The sequence below is a fragment of the Gekko japonicus genome, unplaced genomic scaffold, assembly GCF_001447785.1.
Source record: "Gekko japonicus isolate JY-2015 unplaced genomic scaffold, Gekko_japonicus_V1.1 scaffold2091, whole genome shotgun sequence".
Taxonomy (NCBI): domain Eukaryota; kingdom Metazoa; phylum Chordata; class Lepidosauria; order Squamata; family Gekkonidae; genus Gekko; species Gekko japonicus.
Window position 1 is genome coordinate 27,759 of NW_015162014.1, and position 21,765 is coordinate 49,523.

A 21,765-nucleotide genomic window follows, 5' to 3' on the forward strand; every position below is an offset into this window, starting at 1 on the left:
AAAGCAAGTCTCCAAATGATACCAGAATTAGCTTTTCTAAATTTTCTGTGTTTCAGATGTGGGTAGCCACTCAGCATGGTGGATGTGCTGTTCAAGAAACAAAAGGCCAATGCTTTCTAATGCATCCAGAACGTGCTGCATGGTCCTTTGTATCCTGGCTCCACGCTACAGTCCCAAGCACACGGGTATGAAAGTTGAACTGAATCAATGGAATTACTTCTGAATAAGCATATTTACAACTGGGCTGCAAGACACCTACTGCTTGGAAATAACTGGCTGTCAAATGTTTTAGCTAAATATAATTAAGAACTTGGGCTCTTATTTTCAATAGGGCTTAAGGAATATTATTTTTAAGCTGGCTGGAACAGATAAGGTAATCAGTTATTGCCAGAAAGTTTAAGATAAAATTCTGTAAATACAAGTTCTTTAATAGCTAGCAATTTATCAAATTTGCTAGTAACAATGAAAAGCTACAAATTACACATATCATTATCTGATCTTATTCAACCTAGTAATAATCTTGGTTTTTGTTAGATAAATCTATCAGCCATTTGATCTTCATAGTTCTGAACCCCCCTCCCCCTGCCATCAATGTTTTACCATAAAGTTCAGGGAAAGCAGGATCAGACATAATATCTAAATGTCTTAAGCAATTCTGTTAACATTATTAACGTGCTGCTCACATTTATAGAAGTAAAAAAAAATGAAAACAATCCCTGTTGCGTAGAGACCATCTTGTCTTAGTTTTAATGAAAATTGAAGATAAAGATTTTTTTAAAAAATAAAAACACACACATCTTCTTACTGATTATTTACACACACACATGCACATATATCCAAAGGACTTTTCTGTTTTTAACTACCATGCTGCAAATTACAGTTTAAAATGTTATACTGTCCTTGATCAGAGCCAGGACCTTTTCGGCCCTGGCGGAACTCTCTGCCTAATGACATCTGTGCCCTGTGGGACCTAATGCAGGGCATGTAAGACAGATGTTCTGCCAGGCCTATGGTTGAGGACAGCAACAGTTGACATCAAGCCTGGCCTCCTTATCCTTCATCTCTGCTTCTCCAAGGGTTTAGATACAAATATTTAACATCATCTGGAACAGTCTGATTGTTGTTCAATTTTAACTTGTTTTTATGATTGTATTGATTGGAATGATAGAGTGTATTCACTGAATGCTGTGAACCGCCCTGAGCCCCATTGGGGGAGGGCGGTCTAGAAATCAAAATAAATAAATAAACAAACTGATCCCCCCCCCCATGTGTTTTTCCTACTGCTCTTCTACATATTTTGAAAATATATAGTATTTTAATGATTACTTTCAGGGATCCTTTGCAATGATGACTGTAGCTTTAAATAATGTATAATACAATCTTATTCTAAACATATTTACTTGGAATAAACAAGGGGGGGACCATCCTTTTTATTAGTATGGGCCAAAAGAATCTCACTGGGATACCTGCAGAGGGCATCTGGCTCCTTCCACACAAGCTTACATATTCTTTTTCAAGGGAATTTTAAAAATCTTTTGGTTTATAATAGAAATCTATTTCATTAGATGGTGGAGAAATCACCAGCTAAGCAAAGAGAAATCTACTCCTTCTAGAAGTCAAAGGACAGAATTTTCTCAGGCACAAAATTGTGAAATGTTAATTTTCTTTTAATAAATTTAAAACAAAACCCCAAAAACTTTGCATGTTTTTGACCCTTGGATTCTTCTCTCAATATGATTCTCCCTCTTTGCTGCCTGTACTATTTCCTGTTTTAAATACAGAATTTGCCACAGCATATCAATGCAGTATTTAGTATGTCTGGTTAGCTTTAAATTACAATAATTTGAATACATTCTGTAACTTGAAGAATATACAAAAATATGTGTTTTCCTGTATTTTTCATAAATGCAGCCATTTGGGCTTCTGACAGAAAAATAATTATAGATACTTTGAAGAGATATTGCATGCTGGCCTGTCATAGCTATTCACTAAGATTTGTGACAGAATGATATGCAGAATTTATTAAATTAATTCTCAAAGGGAATGTATTTGAAACTTGGCAATGTGGCCCTTGGATAAAATGCCTCATTTGTTTTAGGACAATTAAGACGGGCTTTGTGTTACATGATGTATTATTACAGTCCAAAAAATCTAATTTAAAGGCAATGAGCTCACCATTTTTCATTTTTGGGACTAGGTCCTTCATAATCCCAAACTTGTGTATGAAGCCATTGGTATGTACGTTCTTTGTTCCTTTCAATCTTCTCTTTTAATTTATCTCTGTAAGTGAAGTTGTCTTCTTTACCTGAGGATGAGAGGAATTTTGGGGTTTTATAGTTCCATAAGCACAATTATCTGCAAGAGAGATGAAATCAACAGCCTTGAAGCACAATTCTGTGTGTAAGGCATTGGTACTAACAAAAAAATTGAGTAAATACCACTGACCAGTTGTTGTCCTCAAAGACTAGCTTTCATCTCAAAAACTCGTGATTAGATTGATTAATCTATTTGTATGAAAAACAGCAAAGAATGCCTCAATCCCCTCTCTCACTCAACACTTGTAGGCAAGGCTGCTTTACAACAGTCATGAGACTTACGTATGCATGGATGTATGTATTTGTCTTCAAGTTGCAAGTGACCTATGGAGTCCCCAGAAAAGGACTTTCAAAGCAAGTGAGAAACAGACTAGTTTGCCATTGATTTCCTCTGCAGAGTCTTCCTTGGTGGTTCCAGAACCAAGTACCAATCCTTCTCAGCTTACAAGATAAAATCAGGCTATACCATACCATTCCATATCCTCAGTCATTAGACTTAGCCTAACAGAAAAAAAAACTCTTCTGAGGGCCAAATAAACTTCATGTGATTTTGGAGCTCCATGAATGGACCTCCAGAAACATTATTGTCAGGTGCATAGGCAGGTAGCAGATCAGGCAGGATGAATAAGTTCAAAGTCAAGCTAAGGGTAAAGTTGCCAAAGGGCAAGACACAGGCAACAAGTCTGTAGAGCATGCCGAAGCACCATCAGTGTTAGGGCAAGAAGTCAAGAATCTACGAGGCAATCCAGGTCAGACAAGGTAAAAGAAAAAAAAATGCCCTGACTGTTTGACACCCTGGAATGAAAAAAGGCAGCCATAATATTTTTTACCTGATGGGGAAAAATACTGGTACCCATATAGGACGAACCTTTTTGCCTGTCAGGATGTAAAGCAGAGAAGTCATTTCTAACTAAGCAAACAACACCAGAAAAAGGAAAGGTTAACTTCTCCTGGGTTACAGCCCTGGCTCATACTGCCCATCATGGCTGCTTTTTAGGGTCAAATAACATATTTAGAGTTTAAGTCAAGGAAATCCAACAACAAAGGCTGTTGATTGAGTGACCACAGAGATATATTTATTAGATCTGCTTGCTGCTTTTCAACATTTCAAAGTAGGATACAACAAATAAATCTACCATCATTAAAACCAACAACCATAAAATCATTACAATGTGAAAAATTACAATAGCTAAAGAAAAAGATGAATTCCATGTTCAGTAGAAGTGACAGCACAAAACAAGCAGGATGCAAATTACTCAGCCAAACTGCAGAGATTAAAACATTTGTATTCATTTAAAGGCCCAGAAAACAGGTAAGTATTCAGTCCCTAGATGAACACCTGAAGAGATGGGACCAAATGAACCTTTTAGTGCAAAATATTCCAGAGTACAGGGGGGGGCCACGGGGGGCCAGGAACTATGGAGAGAGCCCTGCTTTTAATTAGGGCTTTCATCTTTCCAGCTGTTTTAGAGTCTGGTCTGAGGTCTGTTTTATGGATAGTTTTATGCAGCACATTTGATAGTTGAGCCTCACTATACAAAAGAGGAAGTGCAAAGGATGTTTGTGGGAGAAGTAAGAAGAGGGCCCCACTGTTCCCCTTCATGTGGAAGGGGGAAGAGGCTATGGAGGTGCTTCTGTACTTCTTTTTAGCAAATGATCACATGAGGTTGCCTTCCTGTTCCCTCTCAAAAACACGATTACTGTTAGTAATGAAGTCTTTTAGCAGAGTAAATCATCTCTTAAAACTTAATCTTGCCTTCTGCCCCAAGAGAGAGATCTTCTTTGGTTTTCACTTCATCGGCCTCCAAATATGGTCAGCTGCCCCACTGGCTCTCTGTGTCCCACTCACCATTCATCCCTTCTCCAGCCTGCGTTTCCATCTCTTGTGTCCAAGTGTGAGTGGACAACTCATACTCCAGTCTGTTTTCCCCTATTGGAGGACATTGTTCCTTTTGTAGTGCATTTGGGCTACAGTCAGATCAGATGAACTCTACATTGGCCCCGGTCACACAGAGCATTAGCCACGCTAGAGGGACGGAAGATAGGCGGATTTTCCAGGCGCGATCTCACTGCCACATCTGGGAAGCGTAGAGCTCCCGTGGCTCACCCGAGGCTTCCCGCCGAAGACGCGCGGTAAAAAACTAGTACCTCGGAGGTACTAGTTTCCGGAAACTGCGGGGCAAGGGCGGGCATCTGATCGCATTTCTGGTGGCATCCGGCGCCCGCCCATGCCCCATTGCAAAAAGGTTCCCCCCCAAAGTCTCCAGGGATGTGCACAAGCACCCAACGGGGCATGCACATACTTCAGGTTAACCCCCCCCCACAACACCGTTTGCCGTGCCGCTTCTTTGGCGTGTCGTGTGATCGGCACCTCCCCCCTAACCACGGGACCTCGACGGGACCGCGAGGGGACGCCTGATCGCGCAGTTGCGCGTTATTTCGCTGCGGGGCAAACAGCCACACCTCCCCCCCCCGCGATATCCAGCCCGTGTGACCAGGACCATTGGTAGGGTGGTAGCTATGTCTGTGGTAATCTGGTAACATTTTTCAACTTGCAAGTGTATGACTTTCTCCAGAGAGGTTAAAAAATGGGAATTGAGGGATGATTTATGTGATCTGAAACCAAATCCTAATTAACTTGGATGCATGCATACAACAGCATACATTTGTAACACGGAAGAACCAGAAGGAAGACACAATGAGACCCAAATATATGTGAACCAGACTGCCAAACAGTGAGGTAACCAAAGATGTTTCAGGTTTTTTAAAAAAGCTTGCATAGTTGCAGTACCTGATTTCTAAACTCTGTCTCTATTCTACATGGAGGGTATTTAATCCTTTCCCCTGATTATGTGACACAGAAAAGATATCCTTTATGATTATTTGATATTCTTCACTCTTAAGCATCAAGGACAACTTCAACGTATTCTTCAATGTTTTCTCTAGCTATCACAAGTAGGTTCATAATAAAAGTTGCTTCTCCTGTATTAAGATGTGTTCGGAAGATTGCCAGTTATTCTGTTAACATCTAATTTCTAGATAAGGAAGCTGCCAAACAAATGAATTTAAAGTATGAATGTACGGGCTTTAATTGTGTCAATTATTCAACATTATGACCTCTTTTCATACAGTTTAACATAGTCCTGTATGAAAGTGTCTTAAAATGTAAAAACATAGAAGGTCTGCTCCTGGAACATTAATATTTTAACATATGGTCATACCAAATAATAGTACAGCAAAACTTCAAAGCAGATCAGAACAGTCTTGATTTTATTTTACATATCAAAACCAGAATATTAAAAATGCTTGTAGTGACAGACAGGAAACACTGATTAATACTAATTAGCTATTGTAGTCAATTATTTTACTAGTTGTTAATATTTAAAAGTCTTTTTCATCCACAAAATTGTACTAACATATGAAGAGAAGAAGAAGAGATTGGATTTATACCCCGCCCTTCACTACCCAGAGGCTTACAAACTCCTTTCCCTTCCCCTCCCCACAACAGACACCCTGTGAGGTAGGTGGGGCTGAGAGAGCTCTGACAGAAACTGCTCTTTTTCAAGAACAGCTGTGCCAGAACTATGGCTTGCCCAAGGTCATCCAGCCAGATGCAAGTGGAGGAGTGAGGAATCAAACCCGGTTCTCCCAGATTAGAGTCCGCACACTTAACCACTACACCAAACTAGATTTCGATGGATGCATTATTTTCAAAAGGAACAACACAGGCAGGTTACAGCAAGTTGGGCCTTTGTAGATGATTTTTTAAATTTGATTTTTCTTCAGCAAAGAAGGTTTAGTGACCAGCTTGACACCCGATCTCTACAAAAAGGATTAGAAACCAGAAAGGTCGTATTGTTATGCTGGGAAGGGAAAGTGGGTGCACAGTATTTGAAGAACTAAATAAAGCAAAGTAGATGGTTAATGAAATTAAATAATTTAATTCAAAGTGCTAGTTTGTAACTGCAACCATTATAGTCTTACAATGGCAATCCTATGGAGAATTACAATCTACAGAAGTTTTTTTGTTAATAAATTCAGTAGAATCAGGACTTCGCTTTTAAATGAGTACATTTATCTCTATTCTTTCAGCATTCATGACGGAAGAAAGAAAATCAGAATTATTATTCAACAGTGTTCCCATTTTCTTTATTTTAGATTGTTGCACTGTGAAATATGGATCTATGAATAACCTTCTCTAAAACCCAAATGGTTAATAAAATGACCAAATAATAAGTGCATAGGAGGAAGACTGGCTAAGTTAAAAAGGGCATAACTGATGAAAACTGCATAAGTTTAACATTTTCACCAGTGTTTAACTTTTTCTGATTTATGGGAATAATTCACCTCCCACACAAAACATCAGCACTACTGCAGCCAAAGTCAGATAAATAAAGAAAGCAGCCATTCAGTCCATGTAGTTTGGATGAATTTCAGATCTTTGTAACGCTGTGCCAACATTCAGATCTAACGCTTACGTTTCTTAAAACTGCCATGAGGTTGCATTAAGAAAAATGGAAGGCAGGTCTCACAGCAATCTTATTTGTGGTCTGCAAGTAAAGCACAGGACTTGGGATTTTTACTTATAAAGGTAAGTGGCTTACACTTTGATCATGATGATCTGCACCATGATGAAAACTTCAAATACACAGTTTACATTAAGAAATTTTTTTTAAAAAAGAGTAAGAAAATCAAGCCTAGCAAACATTTCTTTTACTAGAGCTTTGCTTTCTAAGCAAACATTTCAGAGTCAGACTGGCAAATGTGGACCATAAGAATAAAGTTACTTACATATATGTACTTACTACTTCAGACCAGAAAATGCTAATGTGTAGTTAGACCAAAAACTATGACTATTTTATTGCAGGGAAAAAATAATACAAACCAGTGGAATATTTTACACTTTCAGAAGCCATTCCCATATCCAATTAAACAAGAATAATGCAATGTGAACACTCAAGTGCTGAGGAGAACTATGACCTCTAATTTATTTTGCAACATTGAAGATCATGGATCTCTCCACAGAGATTTAATTTCTTGCATTTCTATTCCATCTTTATATACATTTGGGGATCACAGATATGTCCTCAGACAGTTCAAGAAAATGGTACATGGGGGGAAACTTAAACTACACTTCTAATGTGCCACAGTCCAAATCTAGACTGGTCCACTGTACTCCTGGTAAATGAATTTTTTGAACAATTACGGGAACTCTGGATAGGGAACTCCAAGTGCCCTCCCCACATGCTTTTGCCCTGACAACCTTCCTCTGAGGAAGTCTTCATATAAGGAAGTCACTAGATCCTGTCCTACATTGTCAAGTCGCAAAGACTTCTGCCACTACAAAACCTGCACAATCATAACAGATAAAGGTTGAGACTGACTGAAATATAACCATTTTATTAGGCAGAGGGTTTGTGACAAAGATCAAGATGCGTAGAAGTGGCAGTGATACTTCTATGCTAAGAGGGTAATATGCAACAAGAGCAGCAGAAAGTACTGAATTTTTGGAGCTCTCACAAGAGACCTCCCTTTCCCATAGCTTTGATTCTTGACAAATGCTTAATACAGCAACAGTTTTTTGGGAACAATGAGAGAGCAGAACCATCTGTAGTTCCTTGTACCACATTCTAAAAGCCATCATGGAGCATTACATAGGATGTCTCTGTAGTTATGGATTAAGAGCTCAAAGGAGAGAATTACAAATAGAATCGCATAGCCTTGAACAGATGCAAGACAATCATAATGAAAGATAGATGAGCAAAAGAAGATCTTACTGTTGTATTTCAGAGTTAGAACACTGAGTGAATGGCAAGGCACAGTGGTAAAATGCTCTTCTGAATTGCTCAGATCTAGTGAACATCTGAGCTTTAAAGAGGACATCTGAATAAGCTGGACAATTCGGATAACACTCAAGAGGACAGGAAGAGGCCTGAGAAGGGGGCTCTAGGGGCAAAGGAGATTGGGCTTGGAGTTATTGAGCTGCTTGGATAAGCTTGAGTTTAAGGGGCTTGCATTCTCTGCAGTGTTTGAGAAAAAAATTAAAATCTTAATGCCATCAATAAACTACACAGGAAACAGGCACCTAATGAAAAAGGTACTTGTTCCTGAATATTATATAATATTGTAAATGATATATTTCCATTTAAAAATGTGTACTAAAAATACATTTCAAATAGTATACCGATCACAGAACACCGTGACAGCTCAAGTAAATTTTAGCATATACAGCCTAGACAACCAAAAAGCCTGACAAAAATCTAAGAAAGCAGACCTGGCTAAGAGTCAGGAGTCATGCTTATTATATAGAAGTCCCAGGGGTATCTTTCAATCAGAGGTCACAATCGAGGCAACAGAAGCAGTGTCACGATATCAGAGAAAGGGCCAATTCAGACCTGCTCCCTGACAGACAGTGAGGTCAGAGCTTGCGGCAAATCATTGTATTACAAGGGAATATTCCCTGTACACTTTTAGAGCTGTCATCTGAACAAACAAGGCCAGGTCATCTGTAGGTTAAATCAGAAACCTTTGCTGACAATATAAACCACAGATTCTTCTTTAATTCCTTAAGAATTCTCTTACCTATGCATTTTCATGAACATTCTTCATTGTACGTTTGATACAGACTATTGACTTAGAACAAACTGACTCTTATGACACATGAATTCTATCCATTTTAGTAAGAAATCTTCCTTACTATACAGCAAATGGATTATCAGCCTATCCATCACTTTCCACAACTGCTGAACAACACTGAGAAAGACTACAGATTCCTAAGGATATCAAGGTAAAAGGACCATTTACACATCTCCTCTTATTTGGCACAGGAGTTACTGATGTTTGATCTAAGCTACCATAACCTATCCACCAACACACAGAACCAAGAGAGAAGAGCAAGAGTTCACTGGCACCTTAAAGACTAACAAAATTTGTGGCAGGGTATGAACTTTTGTGAGTCACTGCTCAATTCTTCAGATACTCATCTTGATCTATCTACCCATCTTGATCTAGCTACACAGAACCAGGGTTCAGCACACTGTTCCCATTTCAAGTGTGCCCACATTCACAAAAGAAGGCCAGAGAGACTGCATGTGTAGTTAGGGAAATGTTCAAGACTCTTCCTGCTGGACTAGGTCCATACATACATCCTCTAACAGATGGTTGACAGTGCTGATCACCACTGAGGGGAAGGAGGAACGGGAGTCTAGTTCCAGCGTTTGCCAGTTACCTTTGAATAAAAATGGACTTTGCTAGACATGTATACAGATGTATGAGGATATGCAGACAGAGGCCAAAAGTGCTCAGGTACCTTTATTCAGTGAGGTTTACTTCTAGGAAAGAGTTTTAAGGATCACAGCCTTAGAGACTGGGTAGATTATTTGCCATGACGAGCAAGATGATTAAAGATTTCAAATATTAATATTTTCAAATGAGAAGAATCAAACAGGACAGCATACTTTAGACACAACACATGCTCCAGTGCTTATCACAAGAATGCTGAGAGGTTATGCTTCTGAAGAGTTCCATTATTAACTATCATTTGTATCAATTTCTGCAATTTTTCATAAAAGTTTCTAAATCTTGAGTACTTACTTTCTATTTGTGCAGATTATCTGGAAAGTGTAAAAGATACATGACTTTGTTCCTTGTTTTTAATGCATCACATTTTCAATATCTAAGTTTCAATTTTGCTGTCTGTTCACAGTGTTTTGTTTAAAGAAACATTTCACATCATCAAAAGGAGCTGTAATATATGGCTGATCCACAACTTTATTAGCAAGAAAAAAGGAAAAAGACATAAACGTATGTTCGATATTAAAAATGTAATCACAAGGAAACAGTCTTTTTGGAATGCTGTAGATTGCTGACCTCATTAAGGACAATTAATCCTTCATAATACTATAGTTCCCATGTATAGAACAGTCATGAATTTTTATAAGACTTTCTAGTCACCTATTTTATTAAAGCAACAATGTGCCCTTGTAAGGGTCTTCTGCTTTCCAATCTATTCACCTAGAAGTATCTTAGTAGCTTTAAAAAAATCAGAAGAATTCCTAAGAGGATTTTCATTGCAGGAATCTCCTATTTTCCTGTGGGGATATAAAACAATATAATCCCAATCACATGCACAGAAAAATGATGCATGATAGGAATCTTCCTTCAGCATCTTGCTGTATGGGCCAGATGTACATCACTTAACAGATGGTCAACCTAGCTAGCTTTCACATTAGCAATCACCGACCTGCTCTCACTCTTTCTGAACCAGATCCACCCCACCATTGCCTCATTGAACAGATTACTAGCACTGCCAAAATTGACAACACTGTTTCTCATGGGCAATGGGGACAGACTTGTTTTTCAAAGCATTGCACAATGCAAAGCTAAAATGAAGCACAAACCACTTATATTCAGTGTAACTAGTGTATTAGTCTCAGTGAGAAAGGTAGGGTATAAACACAATAACATACTTTTCTATAATTAATTCTGAACAACCTCCAGTTCTTGGTTCCATAAGGAAGATCAGTAATCCAGATTAAAATCTGTATTCCACCTACAAACATGCAATGAAAGAGTGGAGAAAGCTTCATTTTTAACCACTCTTATTTATTGTGACTGCATGAATTCTAGGGTAACTAATCATGAATATGTTTCCTGTTCATGTAGTGGGATAATCACATCTTGTTTGAATACGTAGGTATACCCACCTTTCTAGGTATGATGTACTTCCACAACTGACTTGTGTAAAGAAGACTTCAAAGATCTAAACCCATAATGATTTTGAAATGATAGAGACAATTAATTAGTTGAAGAAAAAGACAGTACAATCCAGTCTTTTCAAAGCCTTTTTCTTTGGCTTTGAAAAAGAGTTAAACATTTCATTTAAGCTTTCTTGCTGAACACCCTCTCCTTCCTGATGTGTCCCTACCACCTCCTCCCCTTGGCCAAATCTATTTGAATTTAAGTTGTTGCTAAAATTATCTGTCCTTTGCTCTCTAAGACCTGGGTCAAAACCTTATTTAGTGGCAGGAAATAGTTATCAGGTCACCGGCTGGTCAGATGAAAAGGATTTGAAATGCTTTAGCACGTAGGGGTTTATTCCTCCAAATGACTGCAGTATGCGAGACAAAAGGTTTGGGTTTTGGCTCAGTGTTCTTCTTCTCTTCCAACTAAAGATATTATGGGGTATAGGGAGAAAAAGAGACTGTGCATAGAATCATGAGGAAATTGGGGGGTGGGAAGGAGAAAATGAAATAGTTTGTATTGTCTGATTTACCTTATTTTACAGACTAAAATTATTCTCAGTAACGGCTCTAAAAATCCACTCTTATTGACATCAAAAGCAGCTCAACTGTTTATGGGAGAAGACAAATATATGGTTTAGTTTTTAAAAGAAAATTTCAGCCTTCCCTATATAATGACTGCAGTTCTAAACATAATTATTAGTTCTCCTTGAGCTCAAAGGGACTTGTTTCTGAGGACTGTGACTTAAGCTAGATCAGTATCGATCCTAAACAGCATTGTACCTTTCTGAGTCAATTGAAGTCAACAGCCTTAGAAGTGTGTAACTCTACTTAGGATTGTACAGTTCTTTTCGCACAGTGGCATCTAGACCACATTAAATAATCCTTTTAGGTAACTAGCCTCAGTCTGCCAGGGCACAAAGAACTTCTGGCACTATGAAATAAATCCCTTCATGTCATATGAAAGTTACTCACTGGGATTTTTCAGAATGGTGGAGAGAGTTGAAGTGAGGCCTGCTTAAACTCCAAGAACAGCACCCCTGTGAAAAGCTTCTGTACTGAAGGGGTTAAGCCATATTCAGTCATTATGATTCTGGTGTGTTGTTTGTGACCCCCTTAATACAGTCACACCATTTTGTGTGAACAGGGCAATGTGCATATTTTCCAGCTTCAGTATGCAAACATGGTTTCCTCAAAAATCTTGGTTTCTATGAGATGAAGTAGGAAAACATGTAAACTGCCCTATTTACACAGTATGCTGGCCACATGTATCGGTAGGTTCACACTCCTTACATCTTCCCTTACATGTGGCAAGCCCCCCCCAAGTTTATGATTAAAGAGAATGATCCTTCAGAGATTTACTTGGAAGCAAGTCCTTCTGAGTGCCATGTAACTATGCACAGGACTGCTGACCTCACCTTTACTTTAATAAATGAAAGATGGTTAATGCTTGCCAATATAGATGAATAATACCTGCCTTCTTGATATGAACCTACCCATCTACTTTGGTCTTCTCTGGAGGACCTTCTTCAGGTGCCCCCGTCATCTGAGGTTAGACAGGTGGCAATGCAAGAAAGGGTCTTCTTGGTTATAGTACAAACACTTTGGAACTTCCTCCCCAGGGAGACTTGTCTGTCTGTCTCTCTACCATTGTCAATAAAGAAATAAAATATAATTAAACTGATTCAGGTTATCTTCTGAACCTTCCCATTCATAGATGCTTCTGCTACTGGAGACAACTTTAGCTAGTGTCTTTCAAACATCTAAATTATAAATTAATAGTAGTGCTTTCCAAGTCAAGCGTTTGACCACATAACATGAAAAAGGACACCTCCAGTTGAACTTACTTTTGAGCAAGCATGGATAAGATCAGGGCCTAACTTTTCACAAATTTTTAGCCAGATGTAACTTTCAGCAGCACTCTCATGCTGCCAAATTGTAACAAGGAGGAGCCAGGTAAGGCATATTTCTTCTACAACTGAATTTAATAGTGGAATATCATGAAACTGACGAGCAAGACTTACCAATTCATCTACCAGTCACAAGAGTTGCATAGTATCTCATCATATATCTACTCTTTTAGGGGAAAAAATGACCTAAGTTTTGTTCCAAGTGGAAAGGTCCTAGAAAGAGAGTAGGACACATACTAGGGTTCATGGCACAGCAATAATATAATAAAAGCATAAGGTATATATTTAGAGTATTAGTTAAGACGGCTTTATTTGACTAACACCACTAACGCTTCATGAAGGTGTTTCATTTGCTGACTTTTAACTCTGTGTTTCAGCAACAAGACCATTTTACTCTGTAAGATTTTTTTAAAAGCAGAAACAAAACTATATTTATTATTCAAGGCCAGGAGATTAGAAAATTAGTGGCAGATTTTATTTTAAAAATTATGTAAGACAATAGGAAGAGTGGACAATTTCATCTGTGTAACTGAAGCTCCAGCGTGTGCACTGTAAAGCCCCTGCAGTCTTTTACAACTTTTTCAGAGCACCGTTGTTGTGAACTGGGTTTGCACTCTGCCAGCAAAGCAGCTCTGACCCATGCAGAGCCCTCCTTCAGATCAACACTGCCTCAGGCTTTGCTGAGTTCTCCAAGAAGTCTTACATTTCAGGCATCAAGTTGAATTTCTTCTGGAGATGATTAACCCAAACCCATGACAGATTTTTTCCAAGATATCCAACTCCTTATGTTTATTTTATCCTGGCTCTTTTTGGATGTACTGGACACAAGTAACCTACTCATTTTACATGTTAAAGGGCTGGTGGAGAGCCATTAATTCCTTAAAATGAGAAAATATTTCAATGTGCAGAGCTCTGTTGTGTGAGCTCACACTAGATAATAAGAAACAAAGCTATAGGACTATAATTCTTGGGGGGGGAGTTCCCTTCTGTCTTGGAAGGTTTTTTTTTTTACACATTTTATGGCAGATAAAGAATTTGTAAGAATGCATAACACAACCCGATTAATCAATATGATGCTACAAGGGCCAGTTGAATGTAATTCAGTATACACATTTGGAAACAAAGGATGATTTTTTTTTTTTGCTGTGCCTGGTAGCTAATTCTTGATAATATATTTTTGCGAACCATCTATAGGTAAAATTAGATTTTTGAAGAGTTATAAGCAAGATGAGCTTTATAGGAAATTGTGAATTTGATAGTGCAGGAAATCTATTCCAAGTCAATATCAATTGAGTAGCCATAATATCTTCATTGGTCCTTTGAAGTGATATAAATAAACCAATATGACTAAATCTTAATTTCAAGTCATTCAAAACTCGGAAAGTGTGCATGGAATAGTGGACTAAATCCTTTCAGATCATATAGAAGTATATATGTAATATTTAGAAGGCTGGCAAAGTCCCTTGTGCAATCCTTTCATCTGATTTTAAAAACCAAGGAAAACAAAATATTAACTAGCTTACAAAAAAGTCTAGCATTCTACATCTAAAAGATGCCATCATGTGTCCCAATAAGTGTAACAGTTAGCAGTTTGTCTCCATTGAACTCCCAAGGGCAGAAGACCAGACTCCTGATATTTTCATGTGGCTTAACTACTGTAATCCAGAGGCCTCAAACTCCCTACCAACCAGATACTGAAGAGATCCAGCCACTTCTGCTCCTGAAGAGAGCTCTGGGATCTTTCACCCACTGTCCTGTAGCTCACTATGCTGGGTTCTACCCTCAGAGCATGAGGTTTAATCCCTGGATTCCCTGACATACTGAAGCTAATACCATACTGACATACTGAAACTAATAATATTTATTCACCCAAAGAGTGATTAACACATGGAGTTCACTGCCACAGGAAGTGGCGGCAGCTACAAGCATGGATGGCTTCAAAAGGGAATTAGATAAGCATATGGAGCAGAGGTCCATCAGTGGCTATTAGCCACAAGGTATAGATAGGGGCTCTGGGGCAAGTGATGCTCTGTCTTCTTGGTGCTTGGGGGGGGGGTCAACAGTGGGAGGGCTTCTAATGTCCTGGCCCCACTGCTGGACCTCCTGATGGCACCTGGTATTTTTGGCCACTGTGTGACAGAGTGTTGGACTGGATGGGCCTTTGGCCTGATCCAACATTGGCGTCTCTTATGTTCTTATGTTCACTCTGTGTGGGTGATGTACACAACCTGCCTCCTCCTTTCAGTATTAGGAACGTATTCAGGAAGTATGGACCCTATATGGTGCTTCTCTTTTAGGTCCTAGAATTTTGCCTATCATCATAAGATGACCTAGGTAGGGGAAAAAAAATTCAATGGTACCACAGGTGTTGCTCCACAGAGAATACACACACACACAAAAGTTTGGCAAAATGAGATGTTGCCTGGGATGGCCATTTCAATTATTAACAGTTTGAACTGTTTAAAACATTAATGCTGACTTTTTAAAAATGCCAACTGAAATGATGGGCTCCAGGAATATCATTGCATTTCCTGAAGTGACCCGAGGAGGCTACATATTTGCAGGAAAAAATAATATTTGCCTAACATAATTTGACTGCCAAATCTGTAACCAGGCAATTTATTCTAATTTTATGCCACCTTTATTCCAAGGACCCCACAGCAGAATACATGATCCTTCTACCACATTTTATCCTCAAGTTATTCATTTTTTTTTAATGACAGATAGTGACTGATCTAACATCACAAAGTGAACTTCTTGCCTAAGCAGAGATCTGAACTCAGGACTTCCCTGGCTCAAATCCAATACTCTGTCCACCATGGCTTACAGAGTATACTGTATTTTCAAAATGTGATACATGAAGAAATTGACCCAGTGCATTCAAGTCAATGCAGACAGATATTTGCAAAGTGCCATACAGAAGTTTGTTCATGATATCCATATAACCAAAGAGTGATTCAGTTATAATGATAAGTACCGTGGATTCTGCACTAACTTGCATGTAGTTGAAGTGTCAAATACAGTAGAAACAGCACTGATGAGCTGAGATTACTATGGCCTCTGTTCTGTATATTCTTTGATGAAAAAAAAACCATACTATTTCTATAATTAATATGAATGAATATGGGCATCATTTTGTACCACATCCCATTGGACAGTTTAGGTGGTTTACTGTACAAACTGAAACTACTTCTTCTAACTCAATGTGATCAAGATGGTGGAAAGAACACTTGAACCCATAGTTCATTTAATATAGCAGCCTACCATTCCAACAAATTTAGAAAAAAAGACAGTACATGGCATATTTGATGGGTATATAGTACCCACCGACACCAATGTCCCCATTGTGTATATTATGCATACATACAATTGAAAAGCTATCTCGTTGAAAAGTAGCACTCCTTATATACAGCACTTAATAACGATTCAAAAATATCATGATACAGCTTATGTTTATTAAAGGTGTCAAGATACCTGCATATTTTGATACAAACAAAAACAACCAAACTGCATGAAAATATGAATTACATAAAGTGAACATACCAACACAACTATAATCAAGAATAAGCATTTGCCTGCTATAGCCTGTACCATGCATCATTTTGGCAATAGTTTTCTTCTTCTAAAATAGACACAAGCTATTTGACCTAAAACACACGTGTTCAACTGTAATAAGAGAAATAAGTGGATGTCTTGTGGTAAAAGCTGAAATATGTTTTCCAAGACAATTATGGGAATATGGCTTGATCTTTAAAAGCATGGAAGAAAAATGCACTTCACTTTTACCCTACTTGCTTACTACAAACAGCTGCTTATGTTGGATCAAACCTCCTAACAATGTGCCAAAAATGGTAATGGCAAGAATTTATACCAGAGAAAAGGATTTCAAATACATTCTTTGGAACAACAGTATTGTACTGATGTTGATGCACTGATTTCCACGTTCAGCTCTCTGCATGCACTTAAGGACCAGGTGGAAATTAGGGTCATAGTCCTCATCTTTGCTCTCTTGTGCTTTATACCACAGCCTTGTTTTTTCTGAGAGGTCCTCAGAAAACAGCATGTATACACTGTTAATGGCCACAAGTACAGCTATAATGTGTCCCTAACCCCAAAGAAAGAAACCAGTGAAGCAAATACCACTTTATAGAAGCAAAGACAATTAACTCATTATATCCTGATTTTTAACAAGACATGAGCATCTACGGAATCTGAAAATTCTTAGGTGCTAATGACCCCCCCCATTTGTACTAAGAATAAAGAACAAGGCTTTTATAGTTTATCCTCTGAAAGCTTCTTTGAATGTAAAGTAACTTTTTGCACAGTTTGTGCAATATGAATATGACAAACTGCATTCTTCTATAAAACCGAGCATAGTTAAGATTAAAGAGGGGTTTGACTGGATGTTAACTCAAAATTAATATGAATTAATACCACCACCGCGATGTTACCATCCATCTACCATACCCTGGGGCGGGAGGTAGATGTCGCCCAACTATTCCTGGCGCTCGCGCTGTCCAAGAATGCTAGCCGCTGTGTATTATGCAGAATGTATGTAGATTTGTAGCACTGAATTTTAATTGTTTATATTATTGTTTTACTGTTTTTAGGTTTTATATTGTTGTTAGCCACCCTGAGCCACTGGGTAGGGTGGGATAGAAATCCCAAAAATAAATAAATAATAAATAAATAAATAATAAAATAATTCTGGCACATTACTTGTGGGGACAGCGAATCTCTGTGAGGCATGCCCGGAGTTCAATGTTCCCGCAGGGAGATTGGGAACCAGAGTGCACAAGGTAAATATCTGCTGAGCGATGAGCTCACCATGAGAAGAGAAACTTGGCACAGTCGGGAAAAAGATAAGACGGTGAGCTGCTTCTCTCACATCCTGTTATTGAGATCACAATATGCTTGTAGCTTAGAGGGCAGGGGGGAGAAAAGGGTGAAGCTAAGCTTAATAAAAATGCTGTGAAGTGAGAGAGCTTCAGACAGCTTCTGCAGATATGTGTCTCATGTCTTCTTTGAACCCTTCAAGCCTTCAATTACAGATTTATTTATTTATTTATTAAATTTCTACCCCGCCCTCCTGCTGACAAAAGGCTAATTTTACTCCAATTCATTCTGTTGACGTTTTAGTAATACTTGCAATTTTCTTTCCTCCTGAAGACTCACTATAGCTATTAATAGACAACCCCCCCAAAATATGAAATATAAACATGGTGTGAGATTGATTTTAACCAAACAAGTTAGTCATGTATGCGTACCAATATCAAATGCCTTGTATATATGGCTACCAGATACAGTTTGTACTTATTGTGTAGTGTGCTTTGTTTCCTTCTGTACTATATTATCCATTTAAACACCAATAACACTTTAGAAATCAAGACCAGGAATAGTACAGAAACACGCTACACATTTAGATGTCGTATTCCTTACAGTTTTTCACTACTGTGATATGTTCCAGTTTAACAAAACTAAAAGAAAGAAAGAAAATGTTCTAATTGTTTTACTTCCTAGGGCATCCCATTTTAAAATCAGCAACTCTTTTAACAGATAACATATGTGTGCTTGATGTTGATGTTAAAATCCCTCCATTTCCAACTTTAAAGAAATAAAAAGGAAATCTTTTTTTGAATGGAGATATCTCAAAGATATTTCTTTGGTAGACTCTGAGATGCAGTGAAGCTTAGTTTTTGCACCTGAACACTAAATATATAGGGGGTGGGGAGAGAGAGAGAGAGAGAGAGAGAGAGAGAGAGAGAGAGAGAGAGAGAGAGAGAGAGAGAGAGCTCTCAATAGATTTCAATGACTGCATGGAAGTTCTTTCACTGCCAACGCAAATCTAAGTATTTTCCACCTGATTCATACCTCTGTATGACTTTCATAATTTTGGAAAACCTCAGCACAAAGATAAATGCACTGTACAACTCTTGCACATACCTTCAAAGTAACTCGTTTCCCCTGTCTGTGCCTTCTTTGGTGGTTTCACAGAGGGATGTTTATTTTCATTGTTTTTGAACAACGCCAGGCGCACAGCTGGGTCTAGACGACAAGAACAAGTTAAAATCAAAAGGTCAGATCTTGCTCATTCATTCCTTAAAAGAAGTATTCGCCTTTTAGCCATTTATTAAAAGAAACAGAATATCTTCTGTAGGTTTTACATTAGCAAGGAAAAATATACTATTTCTAACATGAAAGAGTTAAATTATAAAAAAGAAAGCACTTTGATTTAAATGACACATTTAAAACCTTATACTATGGGCCACTAATGACAATTAAAATCTGTGTATTTAAATAACATTTGAGTCTTCTAGATAGAAAATAAATTTCCAACTGACAAAGAAAAGTAAAAACAGAAACAGGATGCAAAATTTCTAAGTGCACTGATTGAACATTTTGAGGCTGTTTAATAAATGTCTATCTCGGAATGAAAACTTCAGGTCTTTCCATGAAATCAACTAAAAAGCCTTTTAGAATAATACACAGTGTATAAGGCAGTTATCAGCCAAATCCAACAACGGAAATCTGACCATGGAAGCATGTTTCTGTACCTGACTGCTATTCTGCATTCTCCTTGCACATACAGAAGAGTGCTATAGAAGCCAGACTCTAGAACCTGGTGTGTATGCGTGTTGTGTATAGAGAGCATGATCATCTGTTTGTAGATTTCTCTGCCTCCCGTAGCTCAGTGCTTCCAAATGAACAATCAGCATCAAATACTTATGTGGAAGTGGAGGAGCCTTTTTGGACAAAGCAGCATATAGGTAGCTTGCTGCTATTTCACCAGGACCTTTAGATAAAGCCCACAATTTAGAGATGGTTTTATAAGTAATTTAAGTTATATCACTTAATATTTTAGGTTATTAGTGGTTTATTTATGTATTTGACAAATATTATATTCCTGTATAGGGAACAAAAATGTTTTAAGTTTGGGGTTTTACTTCTTTTACTGTGTACTGGTCAACGGCTGTAATAAATTTACTTCCTTCCTTACACCTTTTCTCTCTTCCTCACACTCACACAGACAGACAGACAGACAGACAGACAGGAAGCAGCATTTACTCTTCGTGCACTCCCATGCTGCTGGGGAAGGTACGTGCAACTACACAAGTGAGACCAATCACGTGAGTCTTTCCCAACAGGTTAACACTTGCAGGGAGCTTTGTTTCACTGAAGTAACAGTATTTACGTATCTATATACTATGCCTTCACTTTTATGTGGTTCACAGAAAGGCTTTGGATTGTGTGTTGAATATGGTGGCGGTGGAAAGTGCCACCAAGCTTCAGATGACTTATGGTGACCCCAAAGGGTTCAGAGGTGGTTTGCCATCACCTGCCTCTGAGTAACAGCTCTGAACTTCCTTGGTGATCTCCCATCCAAATACTAACCAGGGCCGCCCCTGCTTGGCTTCTGAGATCTGATGAGACCAGGCTGGCCTGGGCCATCCAGGTCAGGACAATGTTGAATATAGGAAAGTAATAATCAAAATGACCAAATATGTAGACATTTAAAATCTAGAGACTGGAGCTAAGGACAGACAAAACAGATCTTTCCATAAAGTTGAAAAAAAGACCTTAGTTTGCAAAAAAATAAAAAAATAAATCTGAAATCTAAAAAATCCCACATAATAGAAGCACCTTCAGTAGCTTTAAGAAACAAATGGCCTCATAGTGGTCATTGTGGGGGTCACTAGGCAACCACAACAGAACTGCCAAACATCAGCCTTGTTTTCTGTCAGTGAAAGGCAGGGGAAGAGGACAAGGGACCTTTCCAGGGCTGTTTTGGCCTTTGAAGGAGGGCTCATTGGGGCCCAGCCTGGCAGCAACCACCAGGCAATTTGATACCATGCAACTTTTTAAATTCATGCAGGTCTGGCTGCTTGCTGTTGTTTAACAGCAGCCATCTTATGAAAACCAGTGTGGTGCAGTGGTTAGAGTGTTAAACTAGGATCAGGGATACCCACGTTTGAATCAACACTGTGCAGTGGAAGCTCACTGGGTGACTTGGGCCACTCACACACCCTCAGCCTAACCTACCTCACAGGGTTGTAAGGATAATAAGGAGGAAAGGAAAAAGATGTAAGCTGCTTTGGGACCTCATTGTGGAGAAAGACTGAGTATAAATGAAGTAATGAAATAATAAATGTGGCTGAGGAGGGGAGGGCAGATAAATGGTAGTTTGGTTGGTGGGTGAAAAGGAGAGAAAGCAGCAGAGAAAGAAAGGAAAGATGTAAAAGGGTGGGAAGGGAATACTGTGGAAGTGAGTTGCTCCCTGGAAGTCCTTGTGAGTTTTCCACCATGCAACTGAGACTAATTTGGTAGCCAGCACTGCATAATGGGCCATAGTTTTCTCAGGTGGAGATTGCCAGGGAGAGGGAAGAAGGGAAAGCATAAGATAGGGGGTCTGAGAAAAGGTAGATTGGTTGGTGAGAAGGAAGGAGGAAAGGAGGCAGGAGAAGGGGAGAGGCTAATAGGGGCTTTCAGGGATGGGACAGAGGAAATAGTGGGGGACAGTAAAATAAGTCCTTGTGGGCCCCCACGTGTAAATACATATCAACCAGAAGATTTAAGCTTGAATCCCAATCACCGTAATGTGGAAATTTGATACCACTTAGATCATTGGGACTTTATTCTTAAAAATAGTTACGATTGCAGTATAAAAGTGGTTAAAATCATGGACAGAATTTTAGTATAAAGAAAACATTAGTAATACTGTATGTTTTGGCCAGTATTTAAGTTAATATGTCAAAATAAAAATGTAGTAATTCTAGTAGTGACCATATACCTTGTTTATAT

General features: G+C 38.5%; 1 protein-coding gene across 1 annotated transcript in view; it reads right to left on the reverse strand.

Moving 5' to 3' along the window:
• Nucleotides 1-21,765, reverse strand: part of LRRIQ1 (leucine-rich repeats and IQ motif containing 1) — a 155,566-nt gene that overhangs the window by 15,112 nt on the left and 118,689 nt on the right. The window contains exons 23-24 of the mRNA XM_015405489.1: nucleotides 18,910-19,011; nucleotides 2,176-2,305 (exon numbers count right to left, since the gene is read on the reverse strand). Coding sequence (XP_015260975.1) covers nucleotides 2,176-2,305; nucleotides 18,910-19,011 — 232 coding nt within the window. The remainder of the gene's footprint in view (nucleotides 1-2,175; nucleotides 2,306-18,909; nucleotides 19,012-21,765) is intronic.